The sequence below is a fragment of the Euprymna scolopes genome, chromosome 7 (genome assembly GCF_053919585.1).
Source record: "Euprymna scolopes isolate OS-2025 chromosome 7, ASM5391958v1, whole genome shotgun sequence".
Classification (NCBI taxonomy): domain Eukaryota; kingdom Metazoa; phylum Mollusca; class Cephalopoda; order Sepiida; family Sepiolidae; genus Euprymna; species Euprymna scolopes.
The window spans coordinates 49,442,978-49,458,557 of record NC_136488.1 but is presented as its reverse complement, the minus strand read 5'-3'; the positions used below and the strand labels follow the sequence as shown (position 1 = coordinate 49,458,557).

At 35.8% G+C, this 15,580-nt stretch overlaps 1 protein-coding gene across 1 annotated transcript in view; it reads left to right on the top strand.

Moving 5' to 3' along the window:
* LOC145279723 (uncharacterized) overlaps positions 1–15,580 on the top strand; it is a 125,759-nt gene that overhangs the window by 78,453 nt on the left and 31,726 nt on the right. Inside the window, exons 18-20 of the mRNA XM_080131013.1 lie at positions 9,107–9,218; positions 9,934–10,100; positions 13,617–13,727. Of these exons, the coding sequence (XP_079987139.1) occupies positions 9,107–9,218; positions 9,934–10,100; positions 13,617–13,727 (390 nt within the window). The remainder of the gene's footprint in view (positions 1–9,106; positions 9,219–9,933; positions 10,101–13,616; positions 13,728–15,580) is intronic.

Genomic DNA, 15,580 nt, shown 5'->3' with positions numbered 1-15,580 from the left:
GAGACATTGCTTTTTTTTACTCACCTCCACCCCAAACAAAGCATATCGCTACTTGAACATAAGGGGCTACTAAATGGGACAATGCCTAAGAAAGATTAACAAAATATTCGTTTACGTTACATTTGAACTTCTTCATATTAGAACAGCTAGAGAAGCAAATAGCAGGAAGGGGATTCGAGGAAAGAAACTATTAGAGTAGAAAGCTTTCTGCTATCTAGGGACGGGATGTGATTTTGTTGCTAAGCAGGTTTGTCGGGATATATACGTCGAGGGGGCACGTGCAATGAAATCATCAGAATACGTTCTATTAAAATACTTGTAAAACAGACACAGGGATGCAACTTCGTGGCGATTGGAACCTAGTAGACAAAGTAGGACCTATTAGATTGGAGACTCTTTTTTGGACCGTATCCAAGAGGGAGAGACTAGTGGTAAATGCATTAGCCAAGATGTGGCAAAAATACTCCATGCATGGGCAAATGGTGGCCTTGTAGATACACAGGACACTCGCAGGTGTGAGCGGTTTTCTAGCGCGACAAAGAGAACCCATCTTCCTTGCAGCAACTTCGCAATGTCCTCAATATTTCATATTTCCTGCGCATATTAAGCTGAATATTTTGAAGGAAGAATTATTTGTCATGGATATCGGTGGTTGGAGAGACGTCTTGTAATTGTTAAAGGAGAGCAGCTTAGTCTTACTAGCATTAAATGATGCCATCCATTTACGGCCCTATTCCACTACAGTCTAGATGTCATGTTCTAAGGATTCTGCCATTGTCTTAGATTTGTGTACATCCGTTCTTCCCTTGTGCAATTGTAAGAAATCGGGGTTTGTTGGAGTACACGGCTGTGGGAGTGTAACTTGGTGTTTCTGCGTCGTAGGAACATTTCTGAAGAGTCACATCGTGGCACGTAATAGCAACTCACCGAGTGATGTGATAGGTACATTCCCTTTCAATGAAGGGGTTAATCCAGTCTGTAAATTTGACGAGTCTTTGGTCATGTTTTAGGCATCATTAATTCTCCCCAGAGAATTAATTTTCTGAGCTGAGTGAACCCAGACTTTGCTAGTCTCTATTCTATTTTAATGGCAAGTGCTTAACTAAGTTGCGTTTCCCCAATTTCTGCTTGTAGAATATTCACAAGACCTCGTCTAGCTACAGTCACTGTAAGACATTTTCTCTTTCTTTGTGTACCTGCAGCGAAGCAAAACTTTCATGAGCAGCATATATTTCCAAGAACTATTCATTTGTTAATACCAACACCAGCCGACTACAGCATGGCCGTTTTCAAGTCTAATGTTAACGGCTTCTTGCTGAGATGTTCTCTTAATAATCAAATTCTGCCCAGATCCAATCCATCCTCTGCAATTTCCATCATATCTTGTCGCTCCATCTCTTCAACCAGCGGCGTGCGGTTTCATTACCAACACTGAGGTCTTCGTCCGTGCAGTTGGGCCCCAGTGGGCAAGATGTTAAAATGTGCTCGATGGTCTGAACTTGGGCACCACAGGGGCATTCAGCAGTTGTAGAGTAACCCCACATGAGGAGGAGGTTGTCGCCAGTTTTTGCAACTTTTGCCCTTGCCCTATTCAGAGTGACCCACTCCGAACGGGACAGGTGTGTGCCAGGTGGTAAGGTTTCACTGGGCTCTGGCAGTGCTATATTTGTAGACTGAGAGTCTACCTCTCTCCACATCTGCAGCCGGTAAGAGGATGTAGGAGTGTGCGGTAGTTCCCCCACTGTGGCAAAGCTTCGCCGGGACACAAGTCGTCTAGCCACCTCCGAGTAGCCATAGAGAGGGTGTCTGGGGTCTTCGAGTTGTTTAGTACGCTCAACTCTCGCTATTATATCCCGGTAGACTTTAGGTGGTGGTATGCCACTTAATCGATATAGGGCTGGTAGAGGTGTGCTTTTTAAGTTTCCGGTTATGATCCGGCAAGCTTTGTGGAGATCTGCGTCAATGCGGTGAGCATGGACTGAGCGAGACCATACTGCAGCGCCATATTCAGCCGTGGAGTAACATAGGCCTAATGATGTTGTCCTTAGCGTGTGTGGGTCTGCTCCCCAACTCGTGTTAGCCAGTATGTTGACTAAGTTAATTCGAGGCGCGATCTTCTTTTGGAGCTTGTCTATGTGTGTCTTGAAGGAGAGTTCGGTCCAGTGTGATGCCAAGGTAGACTGGATATGGTTCATTTACTAGCTCCTTACCTTCCCATTGGATCTTCAGCTTCCTGTTGGCTATGTGGTTGTTAAGGTGGAAACTACAAACTTTTGTTTTCCCAGGGTTGGGATTGAGGAACCATTTCTTATAATAGGAGGCTAGGGTTTTTAAGGCACTGGAGATTCTTTTCTCAATCGCTTCAAAGCTCTTGTCTTGTGACGCAAGACACGTGTCATCCGCATAGATGAATCTACGGATGTCTGTAAATTCTGGTAGGTCATTTGTATAGATGTTAAACAAAGTCGGCGCCAAGACAGAACCCTGGGGCAGACCATTCTTCTGTGACCTCCACCGACTCTGCCTACCATCCATTTCGACAAAGAATCTTCGATTCCGGAGAAGAGATTCTATAATGGAAACCATTTTTCTGTTCTTCAAGGTCTGGCCAACTTTCAGCAGAAGTGCTCGGTGGTTGATGGTGTCATAGGCTGTCGTGAGGTCGATAAATACAGCCCCTGTGATTTTTTTCTTTCATACCCATCCTCTATGTACTGAGTCAAGTTCAGAACCTGACCAACACATGAACGCCCCTCCCTGAACCCAGACTGGTCGTCCGTAAGCTGGTCTTCAACTATTGGTGATATCCTGGCCAGAATGAGGCGTTCATACAACTTGTACAGTACACACAACAAGGATATAGGGCGATAGCTAGATGGTAGTTGGGGATCTTCCCTGGTTTAAGAAGAGCTATAACTTTTGCTCGTCGCCAGATCTTGGGAATGTTGTATCCAGCAGCACAGGAGTTGAACAGTGATAGGATCAATTCACGAGATCTTGGCCCAAAATTCTGGATCATCTCTGTTGAGATACCATCGAGTCCTGATGCCTTTCTAGACTTGAGATGTTTAATTCCAGTCTTCAATTCCTCCTCAGTAAATGGGGGGAACATGTCATCAGACTCTTCGTGGACTTCGCCCATCTTCTCTTTGATCTGTTTAACGTTACCTCGTTCTCTATGCAGTGGTTTCCCATTTATAAGTAGTTGGGTAGCAACTTGGTTTGGTGAGACTGCTGCTGCTGTAGTGTCCGTTTTTTTTATCGCTGTTTAGCTTCTTTATTGTTTTCCATGCATTTTTGCTATTGTGGGTCATGTCCAGATCTGCAACGGTCTCCATCCATCGCTCCTTACGGGCTGCAGATAGAGAGGCCAACAGTTTGTTGCCCAGCTCAGTGGTAAGTTCTTCGAATGGGTCTCTTGTACATAATTTTCATAGATGGTCTTACTTGTCTCATCCAAGCCAGTTATGTATTCCTTCCTACAGCCCCTTGGGATGTTCTTTTTGGCAATGTGCCACATAAGAGCTTGGAAGGCTTCATATCCTGATGCTACGGGGGTACATCATTAATTGTATTCTCTAAGTTGTCCGTGAAACCCTCCCAGTTAGCCCTCCGATAGTTGAATCTGGCCATAGGTTTAGTAGGCACAGGTCCAACTACTGGTTGCATCTCAACAATGATGGGTCGGTGTTGGGATTTTGGGATCGGTTGGTCAGTGGACTTGCTGAAGTTGTGTTGATGCCTTGCTGATCGGGGTTATAGCCTTTTCGCCATAGAGCGCTTAAGAAGGATGGTTTATCCTTAGGCCCATTGAGAATGGCAAGGTTTTGGTGTAGGGCCCATTCTTCAACAAAATCTCCGTCCTGGTTGTTCTTAACATAGCCCCACATCATGTTGTGGCTGTCGAAGTCGCCAATTATGATATTGGCATTATTGTCAATTTGGATGTTGTCAGGCCAACTGAATGGTACAGGTGGTGGCTTATAGACGGAGGTGATGGTTACGTGAATTGTTTTCACCTGCAAAATTTCGATACCCCTTGAGGTAAAGTCAGTACATCCTTTGAGTATTGATTTGTCACGAATATAAACAGCACTCCCGTGCACAACACTTTGATGAGAGATAGCGAAGTGCATTCCAGGTATTTTTGGTGGGTTGTCCAATTTATGGGTCTCCTGGATGCAGAGGACATCTGCTTTCAGGTTAGATAAAATGTCAGATTTGGGTAGGGACATACCTTCAGCATTGAAGCTGATGATCTTGAATTTGGCCGACATGTTGTTTCCGGGGCCGAGGGTTTATCCTTTTACCGCCACCGGAGATATGCAAAGATGTTGCGTAATGTAGCAATTGGTTCTCCCGAAGGATTAACAGAGGGCACCGCGTGAAGGTTTGCTATTTGCCCCCTGAGAATTCTATGAAAATATTCTATCCACAAATCATTAATTTTTGTTTATCCTAGAGTGGTCTTTGAACCTTGATGAGCGATAATTCGTTAGTAAAATACCCCCACACTGAAGAGATAAGTAAACTATAATTTCTAAATCATTAACTATTGGAAAGATAAAATATTCGTTGCGTCCCAAGTATTTATTTTTCAAACCTTAGATTTGATTTCGATCAAGGAGAAAAGTACACACAGTGAGTATCAGAATTCATAGACTGGTTGCAAAGTTAGCTATTTATTTTATCACGTTAGACACTCGGATTAAGTCTTATACTCGTGGAGAACTTACAGCAGGTTTACGAGATCATCACTTGATAATCACGACACATTTTCCAGTTCGTTGTGTTTTATCGCCAAATAAATAAAAAAAAGTTATAACGTTATGTTTTTTCTTCCCCCTTTTTTTTTTACTCATTTTCACCCGAAACAAGTCATATTGACAATCGGACATACAATGTTATATTCACTATCATGTCTAACAGGGGTCTGTGAGGAGTTGAGAAACAATATGTCTATTCACATTACATTTAAACTTCTGCTGGTTAATACAGTCAGTAGAGCAAGTAATTCTGAGATTTTGTTTTCACTTTTACTAGAATTCCATGATTCATTATAAACATGGTGTCTTTTTTTAAAATCCAATTTGTTCAAAAATGGTTCCCCACCAATTCAAGGATAAATACAAGGGAATTTCAAAGTCTATCAATTTGAGGGAAGGAACTGTTAGAGTAGCAAATTCATCGACATCTAATGAACTAAACAGCGAAGGGGTGAGATTTTGCTGTTTATTGGAATAGTCGGAAGTATGTACGTCTAAGGGCCACAAGTGCTATGAGTTCACCAGGGCACATTCCAACTTTAAATGAAAAAGCTAATCTTAAACTGAAAACTAAAATCTCGGCGTTTGGAGGCATAGATTACTTACGAATCCTGTGTGTGCGTACGTTTATACCTGTAGAGATAAGTGTGTATTGATTGGGCCCACAAGCTTAACCTAGGTCATCCTATGTTTGCGTTAACTTAGAGAGATTATGTATATATGTCTGTATGTTTACGTGCGAGTATCATTAAGAAGACACAAACAAACCGGATGTATTGTCTTATTGTGTTAAACTTGATTCGGAAAGTTAATTGTAAGGAGAGAGACTAAAATGACTAATAAAATAAATAAAACGATGCTAAACTTAACAGCTAGTTAAAAAATAATGAGTGGAATGTGTTCCAGTCCACAAAATAAAATCGTAAAGAGGCTTCGATTTGATAAAGTCAGACTTCTAATAGCAGTAACCGAACTTATTTTGCAATGTTTTCATGAATAAAACTACTTATAACTATATAATATGAAATATATTATAAATATATAATATTTTTCACATAAGAATTAACAATTATTTTTATACCTTCAGATACTACTGCTTTATGCTTGCGCAACCGTCAATGTAAGAAATGATAATTACCGCTGGTCGGGAGATTCGAATCAAGTCACAAAGCCATCCTTGACTTTGCAGGCTAGCAGTTTATCTCAAGGCCATCGGCGATTAACACAAAAATTGAAGGAAACAATTAAGTACCTATACATGCCATCTCTGAGGGCATATATATATATATATATATATATATATATATATATATATATATATATATATATATATATATATATATATATACATACATACAGAGAGAGAGAGAGAGAGAGAGAGAGAGAGAGAGAGAGCGAGAGAGAGAGCGAGCGAGCGAGAGAGAGAGAGAGAGAGAGAGGTAAGAAAAATACATGTTCTGGCATATACTTTTTTATTATAAACCAACCCTTTAAAAAGTAAAAGCTCTTTGATTGTTAACATATAACAATATAGCATACATAGACAATAGCATGCTACATTTCAGTGACAAAGATTTTATTAATTTTACTGATGATCTTTTCAAAAGAAATACTTCATCATAATTGTACGGACCGTTCGGTTCACAGAAAAATCCGTTATTAGCATGGAAACCTAATCTTTATGGACTCCTAAAAAACACAAACAAAAAACAAAAAAAAAAAAAAAAAAAAAAACGCTAATAGCAAGGCACAAAAAAAAAAAAAAAAAAATTACAAAAAACAAACAACCAATATTGATTATATTTTCTTTTGATGAAAGACGCAATCATCGCTACCCAAAAAGGGTAAACATGTTTTATCAGCGTTAATGACAGCAAAGTTGTTAGGTAAATAATTTGTATTTTAACTTACACATCTGTTGAAGCTCGACTGAACACACGGAATAAATAATTGCAACACAAAAGTAAAGTAAAACAGATATATTGAAAGCAAGAAAGTATATACAAATACTTACACAGCGTCCATTGGTTTAGTCATAGGGAGACCGTCCCTGGAGAAGGTGCCGGCTGAGTGGTCGTCGACTCTCGATCTCATGTCTCGCTGAGTCTCTCGCTGAGTCTCTCGTTGGGTCTTCCCATCTTTACGGTACCAACCATATTTATAGAGTTGACACTCTGCGTATGCTAATTAGTTAGATTCTACCACAACCGTAAATAATTTGTATTTTAACTTACACACTTACGATCAAGCATTGTAAATTTCTTTTCAGCACATCCTGACCGGCAATGCTTTTAGTATTTCAAGTATGCATTTATTATTAATCTGTTCAAATATATATGTGCCGTCAGCTTAAATCTTCCTAAATTAGGACAAGGGACAAGAATGTTGCTTAGTCAGGTGATTACATATAGCACTGCTTTCGTTATGACGCATAGTTAAGTAATCTCCCCGACAATATCGTAGTAGTCAAATCTATGTATATGTTTTCTCTTTAACTGTCGGAGACATAGTCTCCCAAAGGGCATTTGACTTCATATTCTTACCAAGAAACTCAGTTTTGGGGATTATAGTTATTAGTTATATTCAGGTTAGAGGTTTTAAATTTATTGTAGGAAATGATTAATTTTTGTTTTTTGTTGGGATCTATAGCTTGCACATTTTTTTTTACATACTTTTTCATAATAAATAATTTTGACCCATTTCTGATAGATCATTTTTATGTATGTAGTAGGTGTAGATTTGGATTCTGTATTATTTCAATTAATATTATTTTTACATTTCCTAATTTGTTGGTCAATAGCATGGTTGGGAAATCCATTATTTATTAGAACTTGTGTGATATTATTGAATTCACGTTCCAAAATAATTGGAGAAGAGGAGATTTAGTTAACACTAGTTAATAAGTTTTTAATTACACTGGTCAACAACCAAATTGAATCTTCAATATTATGTGATGCATAGAATTGTACTATACTGATGATTCTGAAACAGATTTTGCTATCAGCTTTGCTGAAATAACTCTAAATTCATGAAATGTTTTCACTTTTACTTTTTATGATTCATAATAAACATGCTGTTATTTTTTCAAATCGAATTTGTTCAAAAATGGTTCCACACCAATTAAAGAATGAATAATAGTCGAATAAAAATACGAAAATACTAGGAAACATTATTTTATTTTAATAAGCTCATCCAGCATGTCAAAATTTCGGTACATTTTTTACAGATCCGTTTCATTATGCAGAAACAATCGGTTATTATGTCAATAATCATTCTTTTCGTGGCTATAATCCCCAGAAAATAGAAATTCTTTGCTCAGAAAGAAAAAAAATGAATGACAATATAATATCGGAAAAAAGAAAAAAAAAAGAAAGAAAATTCATAGAAGACTCAACATCGCGTGTTTGTTTCCGATGTTACATGATAAGGGCTGTCCCCTTTTCATGTAAGTATAAAAATAGAGAGATTAGTTAAAATGAAAATAAAATAAGAGAAAGCAGAAATCGAACCCTGGACATAAGTTTTAAAGAACAATAGGTTTAAATGGAATGTCCAGTAAATTGTTAATTCGGATGAAATAAATAATAAATAAACTATTCAATTGTTAAAAGAATGTGGATAATAAAATATTGGTTAAATAAATTAGATATGTAGGTTGAATTCCTTTGTAAAAACATCAAAGAAAAAATAGGTTATTGGGAAATCATAATGTCGGAAAAACGTGCAAAGTCGCGCATGTTGAAACACGTGAATTTTGCTCACGTGGCCGGGATGCATGGATTTCTCAATATAGGAAGTGAGAGTTAGTTAGTTAGTTAGTTAGACAGAGTCAGCGAGAAACTCAGAGAGAGTCTGGAGTTTGGAATTCGAACGTCTAGAAGCGAGACGATCACTTTTAAACTTAGTATGTGAAGCTTTGAATTCTTGATGATGAAAACCACGGCCGGTCGTGAAGAAATAAATTCATCACGTGCTTTGTGATAAAGCTCATCTTTGTGTTTGTGATTCTTACAAAAAGGTAAAGTGAAAATTGTATTATATATCTGTGGTATAAAATGTCATTATATACACGTCTCGACATCTCATGTCTACACAATGTCTGAACAGTGAACACTATCTCATCATTCTAAGAGCTTTCTTCTTCTACACGTCTAAGGAAAGAACAGTTTTAATATAAATATGAATCTTCATAGAACGAACAATCTCTCTCACAACATCTCTCTTCTCCTTCTTCAACAGCATAATAAGACCCTTTAATGAAACAAAATATAACACCGCAACCATCTTGGTTCATATTGGTTTTATAAATATAATTACTTACTCGTCTTATTTATTTGCAGGTATGGTATGATGGTGAACGTAAATTGTTTCGTTATGATGAACGATTTTCCAAGCTAAAAGCGCCATTCTATTCGTTAAATCCGTTGACCACAATCAACGATTTTACCGAAGGTAAAATGTTTTGATTTAAAATATGTGTAGGGATTAAGTGGAGGGTGGTGAAAAGCTAAACTGACATTTTTTTTTTATTGGAAATCGATTTTTTATGGAATTTTAACTTATTTACTGAAAATAGACATCCATTCAACGTTAACAAAATAATTAAATCCTTTTAATACTCACAATCCAACTTAGACTAACTGACTAACTGATTACGTGTAATTTTAAACTATCTATTTACATCAACTCCACGTTTAACTTCACGTAACCAGAGACACAAATCGGATGATCTACCTTTATCACGAATTTCATTTATGTTAATTAACCTTATTTTCACCAAGTTAACATTTTTGCGAACTATTTTAACATAAATAATTTTATCTTTAAATATTTATATCGCTTTGATAACATTATTTCTGTTATTCAAACATTCTTTTCTTTGTTATCAAAATATTCTTAATCTCAACATTGGCAATAGGCCATGCAGCAAGCTAAATGCTATTTTATCAGGAATCAAACCATTCGTAATCTCTTCTATCTAGGCTAACTGGTTCGATTATCGACGGAAAGTCAGTGATGTCTACAGTTCATATAACGATATCGTTGAGAGTGTAGTGTATAAGAAAAATACTTTTTCTTATTACATTTGGATGTAAAGGTTTGTAAAAAACAATAAACAATTTTATTTTGCATTCAGCGGATGAATTGCGATTTTCTTTCGTTGCAGGTGTTTCATATCACATTGATCAAACGTTGGGCAATTGTACGATCTTGCCTCTCGCCGACAAACCATTAGACGCAAGCGAAGAAAAAGTCGACGACACAACAATTCTGAGACTGAAAAACCCGGATCAGTTGTTTAGAATGGACTCAAAGTTCAAGTTTTATGGGCAGGTAAGTTGCAACATATATCCCTGCATTCTCGGATTTTTAACGGATATTTTAAATTTATAATTTGTTCGTTATATAGGGTGACCCCCCCCCAAAGCTAAATGGAGGCCATCTAGAACATATGCTGTAGAACGGAGAAAAAAAGGCCAAAGACCCTAGTGTTTTAATGTGATGTTTTGAATATAATAAACTTGTTATGAGCAAAGTTTCATTTCATTCGTACAAAACACTAAGAAACGGGGCCTAATTAGAGCTTTTTTTGAGTCACCCTGTATAATTGTAACAAAGTCAAATTATTATGATGTGCAGTGGATCTTTTTCTTATTATATGATTCAATTGCAAACCGTTACATAATTACGAGCGATTCTTGTTTGGTGATGAATCGGAAATAAAATTCAAATTATCAGTGGTTATTTTTGGTCAAAACTTAAATTTTCACCCATAAAAACCCAATCTTAATTCATATCATTTGGATTCTTCGATCTACTGTTCTTATCTTGAGTGTCATTTTTACAACGCTTCGGCCGATGTAACTTCCAATTTTCTTCGGGTCTATCTTGTCGAACCCTGGAATCTTTCTGTCGAACTCGGAATCCTTCTGTCGAACTCGGGAATCAGCATGGAATTTCGAACGGAACCATTTATTTAATCTATAGGGATAACGTTAAGTCAAGTAGAAGTCCTAAATAATTCGCAATTGTATTTTGAGTATCGCCCGCAGCGAGCATTGAACCATCAACCTGCAGAAGAGTGTCACTTTTATCTAAATTATCATAATACGAATTATCAATCCTTATCTAAAAACATCAGAAACATAACACCAACCTTAAATGTTCTTAAATACTACTAATTTCTAAGCTTGGTCTGCTTAGTAATTTTTTAGCATTTGCGCTGCTTCTTTGAGTCACCTGACTTCTCCATCTTGCATCAATCTAAATTATTTTGACCTCTTTCCACAAAGAGAAGTGTGTTCCGTTTTCTTTCCATATTTCATCAGCTAGTAGTAGTATTTGGGAGCCTCTAATTGTAGAAAATACACTCTTAAAATTTCGGAGATGGAAGGGAGATAATCCCCTGTCGGTCTTTATTAGAATTGTTTCTCTTTTGTCAACTAACTTTTCGCAAATGCGAAACAGTAATCATAGAATACAGACTAACTCAAAGAATACGAAAATATCTACGGTGCCATTAACTTTTTTCTTTTTTTTCCAAACAATAACCAACATACCTGAGGACAGTCGAAGCTCAATCCAACCAAAACATTGTACAAATAACACTCAAGATGAGAACAATGGTCTGATCGATACAAGTAATATAAACGTTTACTTTTATTTTTACATTTAAATTTCTGAATTTGCGCATCATTTACTCTCAAGGCTGCCTTTAAATATTTCTTTTGTTTCACACGAATCCTCAAGGTATTACCTCTTTGGAAAGGTATTACCTCTTTGGAAAGGTATTAACTCTTTGGAAAGGTATCAAATCTTTGGAAAGGTATTAACTCTTTGAGTTTCGACTATGGGTATAATAAGACGTATCTTATTTTTAAAATGAAGGGCGGCAGTAAGGTAATTAAGATGGCCTAAAATATATAAGTAAAATAAATAAAAATAATAAATATTTCATATTAACGTTAATTCATAAATTAACAAATTTATGTAACAGAGCGTGTATGGGCGCGGTGGAAAATAGCAGCAGCAGCAGCTGTAAGGAAAAAAAAGACACATGCAAATTAGGGAGTGTGTACGAGTTGGTGTCTGAAAAAAAAAGAGAAAAACAGATACAACATGTGCTGGGGGGGGGAAACAAAGTTGACGTCGAAGAAAATTAACGTGCAAAGACGCAGGCGAGAAATAGCCGGCTACAGTGGATGTGAGGAGGAAGAAACACAGTCGATGTGGAAGAAAATGGGCACGTAAATACGAAGGTGATGAATAGCTGGCTACGGTCGGTGTGAGGTCGCAGAAGAAAAGTGTACACCGGGCGAGAGGGACGATAGCGAGAGACTTTTAAGTGGTGTCGAAACAATTATAATGGCAAAAAAAAAAAAAAAAAAAATGCTGAGAAAGAAAAAAATGCCGACCCGGATTTTATTTATTTATTTATTCCCAGTTTTATTTTTATCAATTACTAAAGTAAAGTGTAACTGCAACGTTTCATTTAATCCAGATCGGATAATTCTCAGATATCTGTTGTATTTTTTTTTCAACCAGGAATATTTATTTTTTATTGATTAAAAACAATTTTGTCTTATTTACATTGCCCCTCCTTAATTTAATCGTATCTGAGAATGTCCCGAAAAACACAAATAATTTTTTTCCTTATTTTTTATATTCATGAATCACAAGTTACGAAGGCCAAAATAGCGAAAATGTTGGTTAGATGGTGATCAATATTATGAAAGGATTAAAAATGACGAATGTATTGTGACCCGAAAGGGTCACTAGGAAACACTCGGACACGGATATAGTGTAGAAAAGATATTTGTTTTCACAACATAACAGAACTCATAGAGAACGAGAATTATAGTACTTAGTACCAGTATAACGTAATACGAGATATACAGAGTGATACCTTTCGATATATTTATACCCTTCAGAAGACTTCATATATTGTGTATGGGTGACTCTCTGCAACATCATGGAATGGGGGAAAATTGATGACGTAAGAGGACGTCTCGATATGTAATTATTGTAATTGAGCTTGAAAATGACGATGTTGTCCCGAGACAATGTGTTCCACAAATGGGGGTATTTTTTGGAAAGGCACTCTATTCATAAAAAATAGTATAGTTTTACGTACACAAATAAATAAAAAGTTTTGGCAGTCGGAGTAGAAAGGGCGAGTTAATGCTGTGATGTTTTTTATAACAAGGAATCAGAGATTAGAGCTCAACTGAGCATCTTCTATATAAACAACAATATGTAACACGATTTACCCTGTAGGTTGGGGTAAGTATATCATGGGGGTAAGTGAGATGATAATAATTGTAGCGAAAATTGTGCTAGCTCAAGTTTTGTGATTTATGTAAGAATACGTTGACGGAATTCGAATATAATATTGTGAGATTTGAAAAATAAAGGTGATTAGTAGGTTAATTTAGGTGTGCTTGATATGAAGGACGTCTTCCACGCTTGCTTCTACTAGAAGTGGTTCACAACCCCCTCCCACCATATGATATTAAAAAGTGCCAGAAAACATTGTAACATAAAATAAAGTAAGCAATGGAAATACCTTTAGTGTTTTTCGAGTCTTTATTTATAATCAACTAGCGAGAGAAAGATGCTTTCAAAAATGCTAGGCGAATCATCAAACAGAAGGACAGGAAAGCGTGCCATCTTTTTAGTATTATGTAACGTGGTATAATTCAACGAAGTTGCTGGCTCTCAGATACGAAATAAAGCATCTCTGTTACAGATAGGCCAGAAAAAGTCTAATAATGGACTTTGGAATGCGCTTTACCTTTCAATCGATAGTTTTTGTGGGAAAATTAATTTTGTTGCCTTTTTAAATTCCAGAAAACGCTTCGAGGAATCCTGTGTGATGTTTACGAATCAGTGAGAACAGATTTTATCGTTCCCGGCCAAGAACGTCCAACAATATCAATCTTCAGATATTGCTTCGTTAACGTAAGTAAGATTATATTTAGAGAATAATTATATTGTTTTTAAACTATTGTCATCACTGACATATATGTTAATAGTAACGTTTTATCTGATGTAACCTGGATTCTTCAAGTTCATCTATCTATGTCTCCCTTCCCCCTTCTCTCTTTTTCTCTTTCTCTTTCTCTCTCTTTATATATATATATATATATATATATATATATATATATATATATATATATATATATATATATATATATATATAGTAGTAATGAGTCCAATATTATTCCCGATTCCGATACAATTACCGATTCTGTACTAAATTTTCGATTCCGATTCTTAATAAATGTCTAAATATTTAACTATAAAGTTGTTATTTTTCACGATTACCGTAAAAACACATGTTAAATATGCAGATTTCTTTTTCTCAAACGTAAAAATATACTTCCGGGGGATGAGCTATCGATTTTGTTTTTCTGGTATCTTAAAATCAATCGACATTGATTATTTTATCAATACTATCAGTAGTGGAAGATTTTGCTTTAAACAAAATTAATTAAAAAAGCCAATTAAAAGAATCGTTTTCAGCATCGACCAATAGGCACAAAATTTTCCGATTCCGATACCTTCAAAAGTTCCGATTTTTTCGATTCCCGATTCTGATCCCGATTAATCATCCCAATACTAATACATAGTATGTATATGGATATATAAATAGATAGATAGATAGATAGATAGAGAGAAAGAGAGAGAGAGAGAGAGGGAGAGAGAGAGAGAGAGAGAGAGAGAGAGAGAGAGAGAGAATATACTTGCAACCGGAAAATATCAGAAACTCGCAATGAAGCGAGCGCATAACAGAAGCCATTGCTGTTGGGAGGAAAAAGCTTACTTTGTAGATTTGATTCTGGGTAGTTTTATCTCACACAGTGGCCAACTTGCTTAGATATCCTTTATACTCGTATCTCTCTCTCTTTCTCTCTCTCTCTTTATATATATATATATATATATATATATATATATATATATATATATATATATATATACACACACACGATTAGTGATGTGAGTAATAAACAGGTCGAGAGATTCCATCAGGATACTTCAGTGATAGAAAAACGTGTTAAAGGAAAATGGAACTCTTATATTTTGGCGGACTACTGCTGGAATATAAAAAGAAATGATGACACTCAACACAAGAAGGTTAAGGAGACAAATGCTGTTTAAACTGACAATTCTGTGTTCTTTATTCATAACCAAATAATAATAAAATATGATTTAGAGTACATGAAAACGATGCCTAATTCAGATAAATAATGGTCAAATTTAGTATCAAAGTGCTTTTCTTTCCCCCAAACAGATTTTATGTGGCATATACTTGTTTTTAACCTGAAATTTGTTGCAGTGTTGTTGTTGTTGTTATTATTATTATCATCATTATTATTATTATTATTATTATTATTATTACTGTTGTTGTTGTTGTTATTATTATTATTATTATTACTGTTGTTGTTATTATTATTATTATTATTATTATTATTATTATTATTATTATTATTATTATTATTATTATATAAATAGTAGTAGTTGTAATAAATTTTGATTTTCCTTGGACATAACAGAATTCCAAAGTCTACTTTGTCATACTAAATTTTAATGAAACAATTTTTTCAATATTAGTAAAAACTGTGTATAACTTTAGTAATTCTATTGTAGACTGCAGAATAATAGCAGTAGCATCATAATTTTGACCATCTGTGACATATTCGTCATTCCAAAGGTACTTCATACCAAATGTTGTTTAATTCTAGCCAGTTATATTGGAACCTATAAGTGTTTATTGGTTTTAGCTTAATTATTTATAGCAAATAACGTTCTTC